General features: G+C 40.4%; 1 protein-coding gene across 34 annotated transcripts in view; it reads left to right on the forward strand.

Moving 5' to 3' along the window:
- Klf12 (KLF transcription factor 12) overlaps positions 1-13,643 on the forward strand; it is a 401,439-nt gene that overhangs the window by 157,917 nt on the left and 229,879 nt on the right. For 19 of the 34 annotated variants that reach the window (XM_076930650.1, XM_076930654.1, XM_076930651.1 and 16 more), the window contains 2 exons: positions 3,846-3,969; positions 8,239-8,328. The exons of 4 other annotated variants lie outside the window; for them this stretch is intronic. In XM_076930650.1, coding sequence (XP_076786765.1) covers positions 8,263-8,328 — 66 coding nt within the window. In that variant the 5' untranslated portion in view covers positions 3,846-3,969; positions 8,239-8,262. The remainder of the gene's footprint in view (positions 1-3,845; positions 3,970-8,238; positions 8,329-13,643) is intronic. 11 more of the 34 variants (XM_076930666.1, XM_076930633.1, XM_076930637.1 and 8 more) reach the window with 1 other exon arrangement.

Raw genomic sequence — 13,643 nt, forward strand, 5'->3', positions numbered from 1 at the left:
AGAGGGCGAGAGAGGGAAAGAGAGGGAGAGACAGACAGAGAGAGACAGAGAAAGAGAGTCAGAGACAGACAGAGAGAGAGAGAGAGAGAGAGAGAGAGAGAGAGAGAAAGAGAGGGAGAGAGAGAAATACATGCACACAAACATGCATAACCTACATAATTGGAAAAGAAAATGTTTAAAAGAATTTGCACAATAGCATATATATATATATATATATATATATATACATATATATGACAAAATTCTTTATAAAAGCATTCAAAAGGTAATATCATTATTGAGGTTGATATGGGTGATAAAGTGAAAATAGATATCAATCTTATCACCAATAAATATTTTTTTTGTCTACATCCTTGCTAGCATTTTGTTGTTACTAAGTTATTTTTGCTTTACACAAATACAGAGAATTTTGTAGCTGCAAGATTTTTGTTATGCTCTCACTACCCAAGAGCAATGAATTTATCACCTTGGATCTATAGGGCAACGGGTTCTGAACCTGTAGGTTACGACTTTTGGGGGGGGGTTGCATATCAGATATCCTGTATATCAGATATATACAATATAATTCCCAACAACAGCAAAATTCACATTATGAATTAGCAATGAAACAATTTTATGGTTGAGGGCCCCACAACATGAAGAACTGTATTAAAGAGTTGCAGCATTAGCAAGGTTGACTGAATGGGAGAATTGGTTGATCTTATGCTTTTATTTATATTTTTCCTTTCATTTGATTAATAACTATTTACTGAGAATTTACTGTGGCTTTGTTTTTTTTTTTAAGCCTAGTGTGGAAATATGTTATAACCCCAAACACAAACCCATGTTGTCCTATGACTTAAATTCTGAATGTAGTGTGAGATCAGTTAAAGCCCCGGTCAGGTACAGAAGCTGTGGTGGCATAGAATAGTCACAGAGCCGGAGACAGAAGCATTCTTAACATGGAAACTGGGCAGGGTGATGGAGAATGGGCTAGACAAGTTATGAAAGACACCGGCTGCAGGGCAGGGTGAGGACTCTGCAAAATGAGATTGCTGCCATCTCCCTTCGCCTTCGCTGTATGCACATGGAATCTTTGTGTTTGCCTTGAAGCTCTCAGCTTAGCACGACATGCATTACGTGCTTGTGCATGAGGAGAAGGTTGTTGACTTTCCAGAGCATGACTTTGTGGCCACATCAAGAGGATGTTTGTCTGTCTGTCTATCTGTTTGTCCATCTGGTCATCTGTCTGTCTGGGTTTGTGTGTGTCCATCTGGCTATCTGTCTGCCTGTGTGAGAGTGTGTTCGTGTGTTTGTGTGTGCGTGTGCGTCTGTTTTTCTCTCTCTGGTAACAGTGATAAAACAGATGTCCCTTCCATGTTAGACTGCCTATCATTTTCAGGGTATTGGGTGAGGTCATATAACCTCCCTGAATACTTAAAATAAATTTATCTTCTAAAATAGATATAGTCAAGTGAGTTGTTTGGGGATTAAGAGACTAGAACAACCTTACAAAACACCCTCTGTTTTGCATATTGGTATATCTTAAATAAATACTTAGTGGCTGACACTCGTTATGTTTTGAGTGAGTCAACAGGAATACAGACATGATGTAGTGAACATAAAGCAGATGGAGCAGTCCCTGGTACACAATGAGCAATAAATGTTACTGCTTTTAATTAGAAAGTATTATCCTCATATTTTGGTTGTGTTGAAAATGTCCTCTCTAGTCATCCATGAATGATCTATCTCCACTGCCCTGGTCCCTTTGCTTACACTTGTGATTCCCAGTTGTGGTTCGTGGGATGGTATCCATTATACCCGAGAAAGAGGTTTGGAGCATGCACCCCATTACAAGGATAGTTTTGTGATTCTTACCTGGTTTGTACATCTGGACTCTCCTGGGAGTAGTTCTTGAGCATTAACCATCCCAGCTCGGTATCTTGAATGAATCTTGCTTTGACCTATTTTCTAGAACCCAGATTATTTTCTGTCATCTTTCCCCAGTTTCAAGGTCATTTGCTAGTGCTTCCTACCACCTTGACACTTGGACTCACACACTGGACATCTGCTTGGAATATCAAAGCCCATTCAGGAGCATTGCTTTCCTCCTCTAGACTCTGGCTGCTGGTGGCTTGACACCTGTCTTGCCCTGTATTTTCCTTGTCTCTCTTGATTCCCTCCCTCCAGTTACAGATTCATTCTTTTATCTGTTACAGATGTTCTATGATTTATTAATAAGGTAGAAGGAGAACGAGGTGATTAGAGCAGGGTGGATGCCTTCACCACAGCCTTAAAGACAAGATCTCCTCAACCTGACCCTCTACTTGTGTTCTTTAGCATGTGGGTGATAGAAATGGCTTCCTCGTTAGATTTGTATTAAGGCTGAAGTGGGCAGTGCAACTTGGAGGCTTGGATGTCATTTCAACCAATAACTTCTGAATATGAACTAAAAAGAGGAAGGCATGCCTTTGTTGTATGAAATGTATATCTAAGCTATATGTGTCCTAGTGATGGGTCTGCATTCTGAGATATGTGTTGTAAGATGGTTTTGTAATGTCTGAGCATCATAGTATGTGTTCTTGGCCAAAGACGGTTAAAGTTTCACTAACTGCTGTAAACTTTGCGACCAACATTGTGCTGCATATATGGTCTGCAAGGTGCTATACAGTCTGTGACATTATTGAGGCCCTTTGACAAGTAAATTTAGGATTCCAGTTCAAGTTGGATTGGCTGCCCCTTTAAAAAAGCATCCATTTGCAACTCAAATAAGAGCTTCTGTTTTTCACAGCTGGTTTAGCAACTGTTACTTATAGGAAACACTTCTAAATATTTGTATAAACTGCATGTTGTGGAGATAGCTCTTCAGGAAAGCAGGCTGCTGACTGATCTCGTGTACAGAAAACACGTAGTTGAGTTAGTCCTTAGGAAGGTGATCATTCCACATGCTTTGGTATGAGATTCATGAGGAAGGATTTTGATTTTGAGTCTGAACACAGGTTTTTTAGAGTAATGTATTCATGGGTCATAGAAATCACCAAGAGGTTTTAAATGAAGTGTTCTCATAGAAGCCCAGTCTGGGAGATACAGTTATGTAAATGAAATGTAATTATAAACCAGGCATATTTGTATATACTTGCACCTCTATAATTTGGGAGGTTAAAGCTTGAGGCCAGCTTTGGCACTCTCTCTGGCGCTCTCTCTGTCTGTCTCTGTCTCTGTCTCTGTCTCTGTCTCTCTCTCTCTCTCTCTCTCTCTCTCTCTCTCTCTCTCTCTCTCTCTCTGTGTGTGTGTGTGTGTGTGTGTGTGTGTGTGTGTTAATATGATACCCTTCCCCAGACTGCAAAGCAATGCAATATTGAAAGCTGAGGTAGAAGCTAAAAGGGCAAAGTTTCAGTTTAAATTGTTTGTTTTGTGTCCATTCAAGTAGGTTGGGTATTAGTATGTCCTGTACAAACTGCTTTACCAGTGAAGATATGGGAGCATAGTCAAAAACAAACTTATTCTTAATCTAAGCAATTATAAGTATAATAATATTGCAGTGAGCATATGTCCCACATATAAAATATGTAATATGATATTAGTCTACTGCGCAAACGCATTCCATATTGTGAAAATAGTGAGCAAGCTACCAAGAGTGTATAAAAAAAAAAAAAAAAAAAAAAAAAAACCTGCCTATGAGGTTATACAGAGTTCCTAGATGCTGAAATAAGAATGGGACTGACTGGCTAAATGAAGGAGACATTTATAGGTAGAGACATAACCTCAGTAAGATAAAAATATGTTCAATTTAACATGAAGAAATATGAAATAACCTTGAAATGAGATGCTGGTTTGACTTAATATTATTATTCCCTAAAATATAGATGCAACCAGTTACCGAAAGATTTTCACTTGCCTGAACCAGCTGAGCCTTGGGAGGAACGGTGACTGAGAATTCCAAACTCCTTTCATTGGAACTTCAATACCTTGCTCATAGTTTTTGCATTTGTGAGTAGATTGCATGCATTGATAAGGAAGATAAAGAGTGGGGGGGAGTATGAATGGGTGGGTGAGTAGAGTGTCATTGAGAAGGGCGAAGCTTGGGGTTAGGCACTCGATTTACAGCAAGATGCCACTGACTAATGGTGAGACCTCAGGAACTTTTAATCCTTTGCTTCTGGGATGTGCCAATCTTAGGTAGGGTCATCCTTAGATAGAGGTAACCCCTACATGGTGGTGTGGGTATTAAATGAACATCATAATGCCAGCTCTTAGCAGGGTCCAGAGAATATATGCAAATGGTAGGCATGTCAGTTGTTAACAGAAGGGTGAGGAAAAATTCCTTCTATGTGGTGTGCTCCATAGCAATTGAAATTGTTACCTAGGCATATGCTCTGTTCTATTTCAGAAGGTGTGTGAGTGCTTTATCCAGGAGAGGGAGGACCTAGTGGATTCGCTTGAGTTTCTGCACAGGTTTCGGAATTGTTATCTACTTATTAGTTGAACCACCACATCTATGGTGGGGTTAAAAAAGCAAATGTTGTTATTTTCTTTAATGTTTGGTAGTGTGGTAGACATGAAACAATGAGAAGTCACCTCCTCTGAGATGTTCTTTTATGTAGAAGCTCAAATTCCCTGTAATTTGATTCTGTTGCTTTTCCTAATGGTTAACATACCCACCGGGTGATACTCTGAGCATCTAGTATGCTTACTTGGGAAACCTGTAAGAATCTGCTGTAAAGTTATAGCAATAACTTAGTGCAGTGAATTCTGAATTGTTTGTCTGTCTCTGATGTCACTGTCACCATGAGATGGCTACAACTGAGGTCTCTTCACCCATAACCATACATATTATGAAGAAGATACATATATTTAACCAAATATGTCCTGTACCATCAGAGAACAAAACAAATACCATTAGGAACTTTCTGGTTAGGAAGTGCAGTTAAATTAAACAGTTTGGTACTGACTGTCCAGGCCTTTGTTATTCTAGTTGACTCACAGTCAGGAGGAGGGAGCAGAAAAGGCCTGCACTGTAGGGTAGGAGAGCAGGTTGTAGAAGCTGACCCAGGAGTCACCCCATTCCATGGATACCCGAGTCACTGTCACGGCAGTTCAGTCCTTGCTGCCCATCAATTCTGAGTATGTTGAGGTGCTTGGACTAGTCATCCTTGTGCTCATATGATATTTGACCAGGAAACCTGCCATCTGTTGGAGTACCATGGCAGAAGGCTTACTTGGCAGGTAGATATATCCAAAGAGATATTCTCACTAACCTCACATGGATTTGTATAATAACCAAGTAATAAATTTTGTGGCCTAATTGATAAAATCCACTCATGCATGCTGTGTATGAGTACATATTCATATATAGTATAAATTACAAATTTGAGGAACATACACTATCAAAATGTTCATCCAACATACATATACAAATAGCTCTAGAACAACAAGATTGGTGGTGATAATCTTTTTGTTCACCCCTTGGGGATCAGTGGAAGCATTGATTCCATAGCCAATATGTTTTAATTGAGATTGTAGCAAGATATGTTTGACAGCAACTTCAAATTGTCAGAACCCATTGTATATTTAAAATCTATAGTCATCTGACATCCTAGCTGTCTGATCCTGTTTACTGAATTGTATCTACCGATATTTTAGAAGTGTCTTCAGACTGTCTGATTACTGGGTGCTGTATCACCTCCCCTAGCGCCTTCCTGGTGGTTGAACATCTTGGAGCTCCTAGTGCTCCTAAGTCTGTTAAGCGGGGTTAGAATCCTGGGTGTAGAGATGAATATGCTTCATTTGTGAATGCGGCTATGTTGTCTGCACTAATTATCAATTACTGCACTGACTGAAAGAGCTTAGCAATGGAGGCTGTGTTCCCCAGCTGTGAACATTGCTGTCTGTGTTGTCTGTTATGGTTGTGGCTGGACATGCTTCTGGAAAAGCATAGCAGTGGGCTTATTCCCAAGGAAAATTGGACTTCATTAAAACACAGACACATGTGCGTGCTTGTGCACGCGCGCGCGCGCACACACACACACACGCACACACATACACGCGCGCACGCGCGTGCGTGCATGTACATGTGAACCCTGGCCATATGGACCCAGTTAGGATTTCATGACTTACCAGTTTTTAACTTCAAAACCCTGCCTAGCTTGCAATTTTTAAAGTCCTGAGTTTATCACAGCAAGTGGGGACAGTGGTTAGAGTACACCACCTGTAAATTGGTCCTCGACACTAAAAGGGACATTAGCCCCTAACCAGACTCTAACAGTTCATTAAGCCTTCCTTTCCAGCCTCCACCGCCCCCCCCCCACATCCTCACCCCTGTTTGCTCTACAGCTTGGCTCAGCCTTTCCTTATAAGGTATCTTTTTTCAGTCTCAGCTGGGCAAGTCTGCTCAAGGGAAGGAAACTCATCCTTCACTGACTACCAAGCAAACAGCCTTGGGGGCTTTTGTGAAGGGAGATTCCCAGAGCTGCTGAGGGAAGCCAGTTTATGTGGTAGAGGGCTGCTGAGCTCGAAGTCCCCCAGAGTAGCTGCTAATGCTGCAAACTGGAGATAAAAGGTACAAGTTTTAGTCTGAGAATGCCCCTTCATATACAAATGATACCCTCCCATCACATCCTCGCCTTGAAGAAAGGATTCTAAGTTAGCAAGACGTTGACTGGGCACACTGGCGCTATCTAGCAGTATTGTAGCTGCTTTTGCCTGGATCTGTTAGGATGTGATATATTGTCAAAGCATGGACAATATTGTGTACTTGTGCGAAAAACTGACAGGGTGTCTTAATCCTCTAGGAGATGCGATCTATCCGAATGCTCCTTGTAACTAAGGAGAATTAGTGCAGTTGCCATTTTCTTCTGGTTGGTTTTCTCAGAGAAATTATTTGCCATGAGAGGCCCTCAAAGTTGTACTTCTTAGAGTATTCTCAGTTAGAGTCAAGGACTGAGACTATGGAGGCCTTCACTGTACTGCGCCCTGTTGGTAAGCTTTGGTAATAAAATCTTCGACTGTGATATGTTGGAATGGCGTTCTTATTAAACTTTTCCATAAAAACCAGCTGCCTGAAAAGTGAAACCATCAAACTCTGGAAATTAGACTAACCTTTACCACCCTGTAGGCAAATATTTAGGATCTACTATATATACAAACACACAGACAGATTTGGCATGCTAACCAATTATCAAATGCATTTTTAGTAAATTGATAAAATTAACCCATAAGAAACAAGTTATACACACATGTGGGAATATGTATTATATAACACATATGCATATGTACAGCCACTTAATAAGATCTCTTTAGTGTCGTGTCACCTCTGTAAGGCCACTGAGTACAATGACTTCTCTGAAACCTCGGGTTCAGTCAACTTCTGAGTTGAATCAACTTGTCGAGTTGAAGTTGGCATATTTGAAATGTGTTTTACAAAAAGTCTAATTTGTGCCCCTTCTGGGTGACGTTCTGATTGCCTGTGTAGATGTCTGAATCAGAACATACCTAATGCAGAGAGAACTGGAGAAACATAAAGTGAATTTCATCTTCTCCCCAGCATGTGAACTCTTTTGAGCCACAGGTTCAATGTGCCTTTCCTTTAGAGGCAATAAGCTGAGCCAAACGTAAGAATAACATATGTTAACATATGTCAAACATATGTAAGAATAGCACTCTTCTTTCTTGATGACATTTACCCTGTTACCTTTCAAATTAACTCATGTTGGTTGTTTTAACATAGTTGCTTGGGGGTTGAAATGTAGAAATTTTCATTTGCTTAGAATTGGCATAATATAAAATTTCAACAAATCTAGGATTGCATTACTTTGTCTTGAGATTATTCAGGCTTTGATAGTATAGGATTTTTTTTTTTAATCTGACTTTTCATTTATGGTTCTGTCCACAAGACAGCTTGCAGAACTAAGAACAAGACAAAGGGCCTTGCCTTGTATTTCCTCCCACTATTGAGAAGGTGTGATAAATTTCCCGGCCCCATATAAATTAATGTAATGCTTCCACACTGCAGTTTATTATAGCCTGACCTCTAACCCAGGGGTCAGAGAGTCACATTGATTTAGTCAACTTCCTAGTCATTATTTCAAATGAAAGTTCACATAGGAGGATAATTGGTCATGCTGATATTCTCATTTAATTAGGCTCCCTTCTTGAAGAATTAGGTCAGCAGTACTTGAGGGTTGGCAGTGAGGGAAGATTCCCAGTGATGGCCTCTTCTGGCGCTTCAGCACTGAATCTCACTCTTTCTTCTATTCTCAGAGTCTCAACACCCTTGAGAACAGAATGCTTATGCTTGATGGGATGCCGGCAGTCAGAGTCAAAACAGAGCTTTTGGAATCTGAACAAGGGGTAAGCAGAAACCTCCCCAGATGCCCCTCCTTCTCATGACGGCTCCATTCACTTCCACAGCCTCCGTGTCTCCTTTGTCCCCCGCCTAAGGAATCAACTGAGCTTGTGGTTGATTCTCACCCACAGTGGATAGTGTTCAAAACATAGGATTTCATGGTGATCTTATAAGACCCTTATGGCTGAAGGGAAATTGTTGCATAAAACGCTATGGAATCCAGAGTAAAGAGAAAGTATTTAACGTAAGATGGGAGCGTAACTCCTCAATGTGACGTTCTAAGTAAAGACAAGACAGAGACTAGGCATGGCATTGTTACTGTTGGTACACGGGTTTCTTGGTTGTGTTTGTACCTAGTGCTCCTCCCTGTTTTAAAAATTGAACCAGTTCTAGATGGTTGATAAAATTGGGACACTTAATGTAAAAAGTACCCAAAAGCAAAGGAAAATACTATTTAGCAATGCATAGCTAAACTCATGAATTAATTTATAGATACAGAAAATGGAGCATATAGGAACACAGATTTTATATGCAACCACATTGGTAATTTATTATTAATAACACTTAATAATAAATTTCTCTAATGAAAACCTTAAAGCCAGTATAACTGATTATGGTAGTATCTGACCATGGCATTTAAAGGAGGAATCACTATACCTCTGGGTACACACTGGCCACATGCCTTATGACATTGCTACCTCTTAGGCAGCACAAAAAGATGACAGAGGACATTAGTAAATTCATCATTTCTGCCTTACTAATGTATGTCTTATGAAAAGAAATCAAAACTAAACAATAGTAATTTTTTAAAGAAATTTCTGTAAAGAATTTTAAATGTTAATAACATCTCAAAAATGAATAAATAAACAAATAAATCAGTGTGGTTATGTCCATCTGGGAGCTCCCTTAGGCCTAACGTCTTAGTGTGTCATCATCTTTGTAATGGCTGCTGAGGTTATGGACCTGTAGAGTCCTTTGGTCCTTTCAGTAAGTCCCACAAGCCACTCCACTAAGCTTCAAGCCTGTGCTCGATTCAGATCTCTACAGTGGCCAAGGAGGTCACTTCATCTGTGTGTGTGGCACTGTTTTTTTCTAACAGTGAAATGAAATGTGTAGAGAGTGTTCATCACTAACAACCCTTGAGCTCTGGGCTGGAATAAGGACCGCCGCTCAGTGCTCAGAGGGTAGAGGGTAACATGAAAGGAAAGGACACATAGGACCAGTGTTACCACTTCACAGATAAGCTTTATGGAAAAGTCATGTCTTCCTCTGTAGTTTCCAGCCATGCTCATCAGGCTAACCTTCCCCATCCTCCAAACAATGCAGTTGGCTCCAACTTTGAATACTTAACCTAGCAACAGGAAGGACTTGTATAGTTCTTCAGTGTTCTATAGTCTCAATTCATGTCTCTGCATCACAATACAGGAAAGAGGGCCTTTTCTTACTGATAGGGTCCCAGAGATCACAGCCCCACCACCACCACCCAAGCCCTGTATGCTGTAGCAATATGTAGCAACTTCTTTCTACTTTTTAATCATTTTTTTCAGTTTCAAAGTGATGTTTGTATGATTTTCAGGAAATAAAGACCAATATTCACAGAGTGTTATAGTGAATAGCGATTGTACATTACATGATTTGCAGAAAGTACTGTTTGTTCTTAAATATGGACAGGAAAAAATTGTGGGCTCCTAAATATTAATTAACTCCCATTCAGTCCAATCAACTTTGTTTCTTATGAGTGGCATAGATGTTGGTACTCTGACAGTAATTAACTTGTACATGGTGGAAGGAAATAAAAACTTTGTTTTTATTTCAGTTTTGTACGTCTTAGCTCTACTATTGGTAGAATCTTGTTTTCTTCTTCTTCTGTAGAAAAGCTTTAAGAGAAACTGCCTGTAGTGTTTATTGACATGATTATAATTTCAACTCTTTAGAGAATATAATAATTTGTATTCTCTAAAATCCTCCTTAAAAATAGATAAAATCTAAAATTTTAGTGATTTTGAATTTAGACCACTTTACTAGACTTGTCACCAGAAATCATGGAACAAGCAGTGCATAGGCCGTATACTGTAGGTTTTCTCTAACACTTTTTCCATGTAAAAAGTTGAAGTTTAATTTGTCATAATTATGTTATGTAATGTAAATGTTAGAGATATTTAAGTAAAGGCTCGTGGGGAATGGAGTTATGGGGTCTTGAAAATGGTGACCTGTGTTAGTTACAGGGAACAAACAGTAATGTGGCAGCAGAGGATAAAGAAGCCTGGACCTTCATCCAGTCTGTAACGGCCATGTCTCACGACACTGCCTTTAAGATACACACATCAACCTTAAGTCTTTTTGAGAATGAAAGAGAGTTTTTGTTTTGTTTTGTTTTTCTATGCAACATATTGAAGAATTTACATACACTTTCTGTTTCATATACCATAGCAGACTATCTTCTGCCCTGCATGTGGTAACTAGTCCTTCAGGTTTCCATCTGTTGTCCACTGCTCTCTCTCTGCCTGTCCCAATTTCTCCCAGGAAGTCAAGACTTGCTAGGTACATTTCAAGGTCTTGAAGGAAGATGTGGAGGAGAACTGGAATGAGGGAGACTGGACATGATTGACAGAATGGGTAGCTGGCTGAATAATCACCTGAGCTCACATCTGGCTCACCTTGGTGTCTTCGTGTTTTACTTGTAGTTTCTCTGGTGGTCGACAGCTCTCACCATTACACAAGGTTTCCCTTATCCCCTGACCTCAGATGACAGAATATCAAATAAATAACAAATTTGGCCATGGCTAAATATTTCCTGGGAAGCTCTGTCTGCCATTCACTTAAGAAAGCGTGTATGTGTGGATTTTGATTACATTTCTTGGGTTGGAATGCAAGCTCTTAGAGAGCAGAGGATATTTCTTCAATTTCTTCTTTGTACTCTTACTGCTTCCCAGGACACGCCACATGCTCAGAATATATGTGATTTACCCATTGCTTATCTATTCTACCCATCCTGGTATGTATGTAACTGTGATCAGCTTGTTGTCAGCTCGATTTGTCTACCTCATCTGGTAACTGTGAACATAAACACGGAATTACACATAGTGAACAATCACATTCTCGTTGGTGACAGAGGTCCTTGTCTTGTAGCCATGAGAACTGAATAGGAATAGCCACATTTAGGCACTAGCTCCCTCTGTTGCCGAGTTCCAAGGCTCATACTTTCAGTGATGTTGAAGATCAGTACACTGTCCTGTTACTTCACTTTCCTTCGAGCTCGTCCTGAGCTAGGACATGCTGGTGAGCAGCCTGCAGCAAAGGAATGTGCTCTTATGATACACTTCAGGGGCACAGCAAGGAAGGAGGGAATAACTTTGTCCGTGACCTCTGGTGCATATACCCCGCTGTTATAAGAGCTTCCCAAATGCTGCCAGCCTTTGGATGTTGTAACGTGTTATTAAGCAAAGGGGGACAGCAGAAAGAGAGTTCTAGAACTATCATACTAGAGAGGAGGCTGAATATAGAAAAGGGGGCTCCCTCAAAGACATAAAATATGACTTTATTCCTGGCCCCGCAGTTTACCGGCTTGAGTGACATCAAGCAGTTTCTTCTCATCTTTGGACTTCTGTGTCCTCATCTGTGCAGTGGGGGTGTTGCGGGGGATTCCTCTATATCGTATGATCTAGAAGGTCAAGGGGTGAGAGAGAGAGAGCAATTCCAATGGTAGATGTAACCGTCAACCGTCATACTCCAAATGAAGTTACTTGCCTGTGGAAACTCAAATGAGTCCTGTGAGAGTTCAAATGCCTATTGCATCAGGTACCAGTTGTGTCAATCATGCTAACTCTCCCTCAGCCCAGTTGTCCTTAGCTGGGAAGTAGCTGCACGGTAGCTTGCCTACCTATGTTACAGAGTTAGTAAACACACTCCCTGTTGAAGAAAACAAAAAACCTTATTGGCTCCAGTATAGTTGCTACAGTTTTATTTTTAGGAGAGATTTTAGCATCTTCGTTATTCTGTGATTTAACAAATACATTGAAGGTAAATCTCAAATTACAGGCCCCTCCTTCCTATTCTTCACCCTAAAGTATTGCTCATTCTAAGCAAGGGGTCCCCCAGGTACCTAGATCTCTTTTAACTTTACTTTTTTGAGACAAGGTCACACTAAGTTGTTCAAAATAGCCTGGAACTGACTGTATAGCTTAGGTAGGTCTTGACTTTTCAGCCTTCAGGATAGCTAGGATTACAGGCCTGCACCTGTCGGTTTACCCAGAGTAGAGGTTCTCATATTCTGACACAGTCATGGGGAGTTGGGAGGACAACAGAGTCTGCTGATTTCCTTTGAGAGAGCTTGCGGGAACTTTTCCAGAACATTCTGCAGGACACTCATCGCCCAGGGCTGAAGGTATTTCTGTATTACAGAGACCTGATGAGCTCTGTGAAGCAGCCTTAATGGAGGAGACCTCTTGCTTTATGGTACTCATTATTTCTCATCATCTCAGCTCAGGAACTCGTGAGTAGGCAGCGCTGGAGAAACAGTGATTCATTCAGACACTGTTTATTGTCAGCTCGAGCCTGTTTGCCACGCTCCACGAGGGAGAGGATTTGGACACTGGTGCCGGTTGGAAAGAGACTTCAAATCTTACACTTTGTAAAGAAATATAGACAGATGCAAGGACTGGAGCTGAACCTGGAGATATGTTATGGAATGCTTACTTAGGGCAGGCAACTGCATCACGATTCAGCAATGTTAGGGAGAAAAAAGATCCAACAAGGCTCACTTTTCCCCTTGGTTAATGTCTTTGTTTAATTTTACATTAAATCTTTAGTGTACGTCTGTGTGTGGAGGCTTAGTTAGATACAGTTCCTTTAATGATTTTGTCAGAAGTAAGGAGGAGGCGTTTATTAAAGATGCCACAGATGTTGCCCTTTCCCAGGGCCTCATTATTTCCCCTCCCACTGTGGAACAAGGGCTGGCATTGCTAGGAAATTGGTGGAATTATCTTAGAGATATGAATTTACTTATCATTTCATATTCTCTGATGACCCTCAGTGGAGATCTTTTGATCTATGGTGAAATCTCGACATGTTAGGAACATGGCCTCAAAGCAGAGCCTACAGACACTGTGATCATGCTAATGTGTGAAGTCTTTACTTCTTTTAAGCATAGGAAAATATTCTACGCTCACAGAATTCATGTTTTTAGGGAAGAGACATCATCTACTAAAGATGCAGAGTTGGTCTGAATTTAATAATGTCAGAATGGGCAATAAATGTATTAATAGAAAGAATTGAAAATCAATGAGCTATGATAGTAATTACAGATAGTACCCAAGGGAAC

This window comes from Arvicanthis niloticus, chromosome 3 (genome assembly GCF_011762505.2).
Source record: "Arvicanthis niloticus isolate mArvNil1 chromosome 3, mArvNil1.pat.X, whole genome shotgun sequence".
Lineage (NCBI taxonomy): Eukaryota > Metazoa > Chordata > Mammalia > Rodentia > Muridae > Arvicanthis > Arvicanthis niloticus.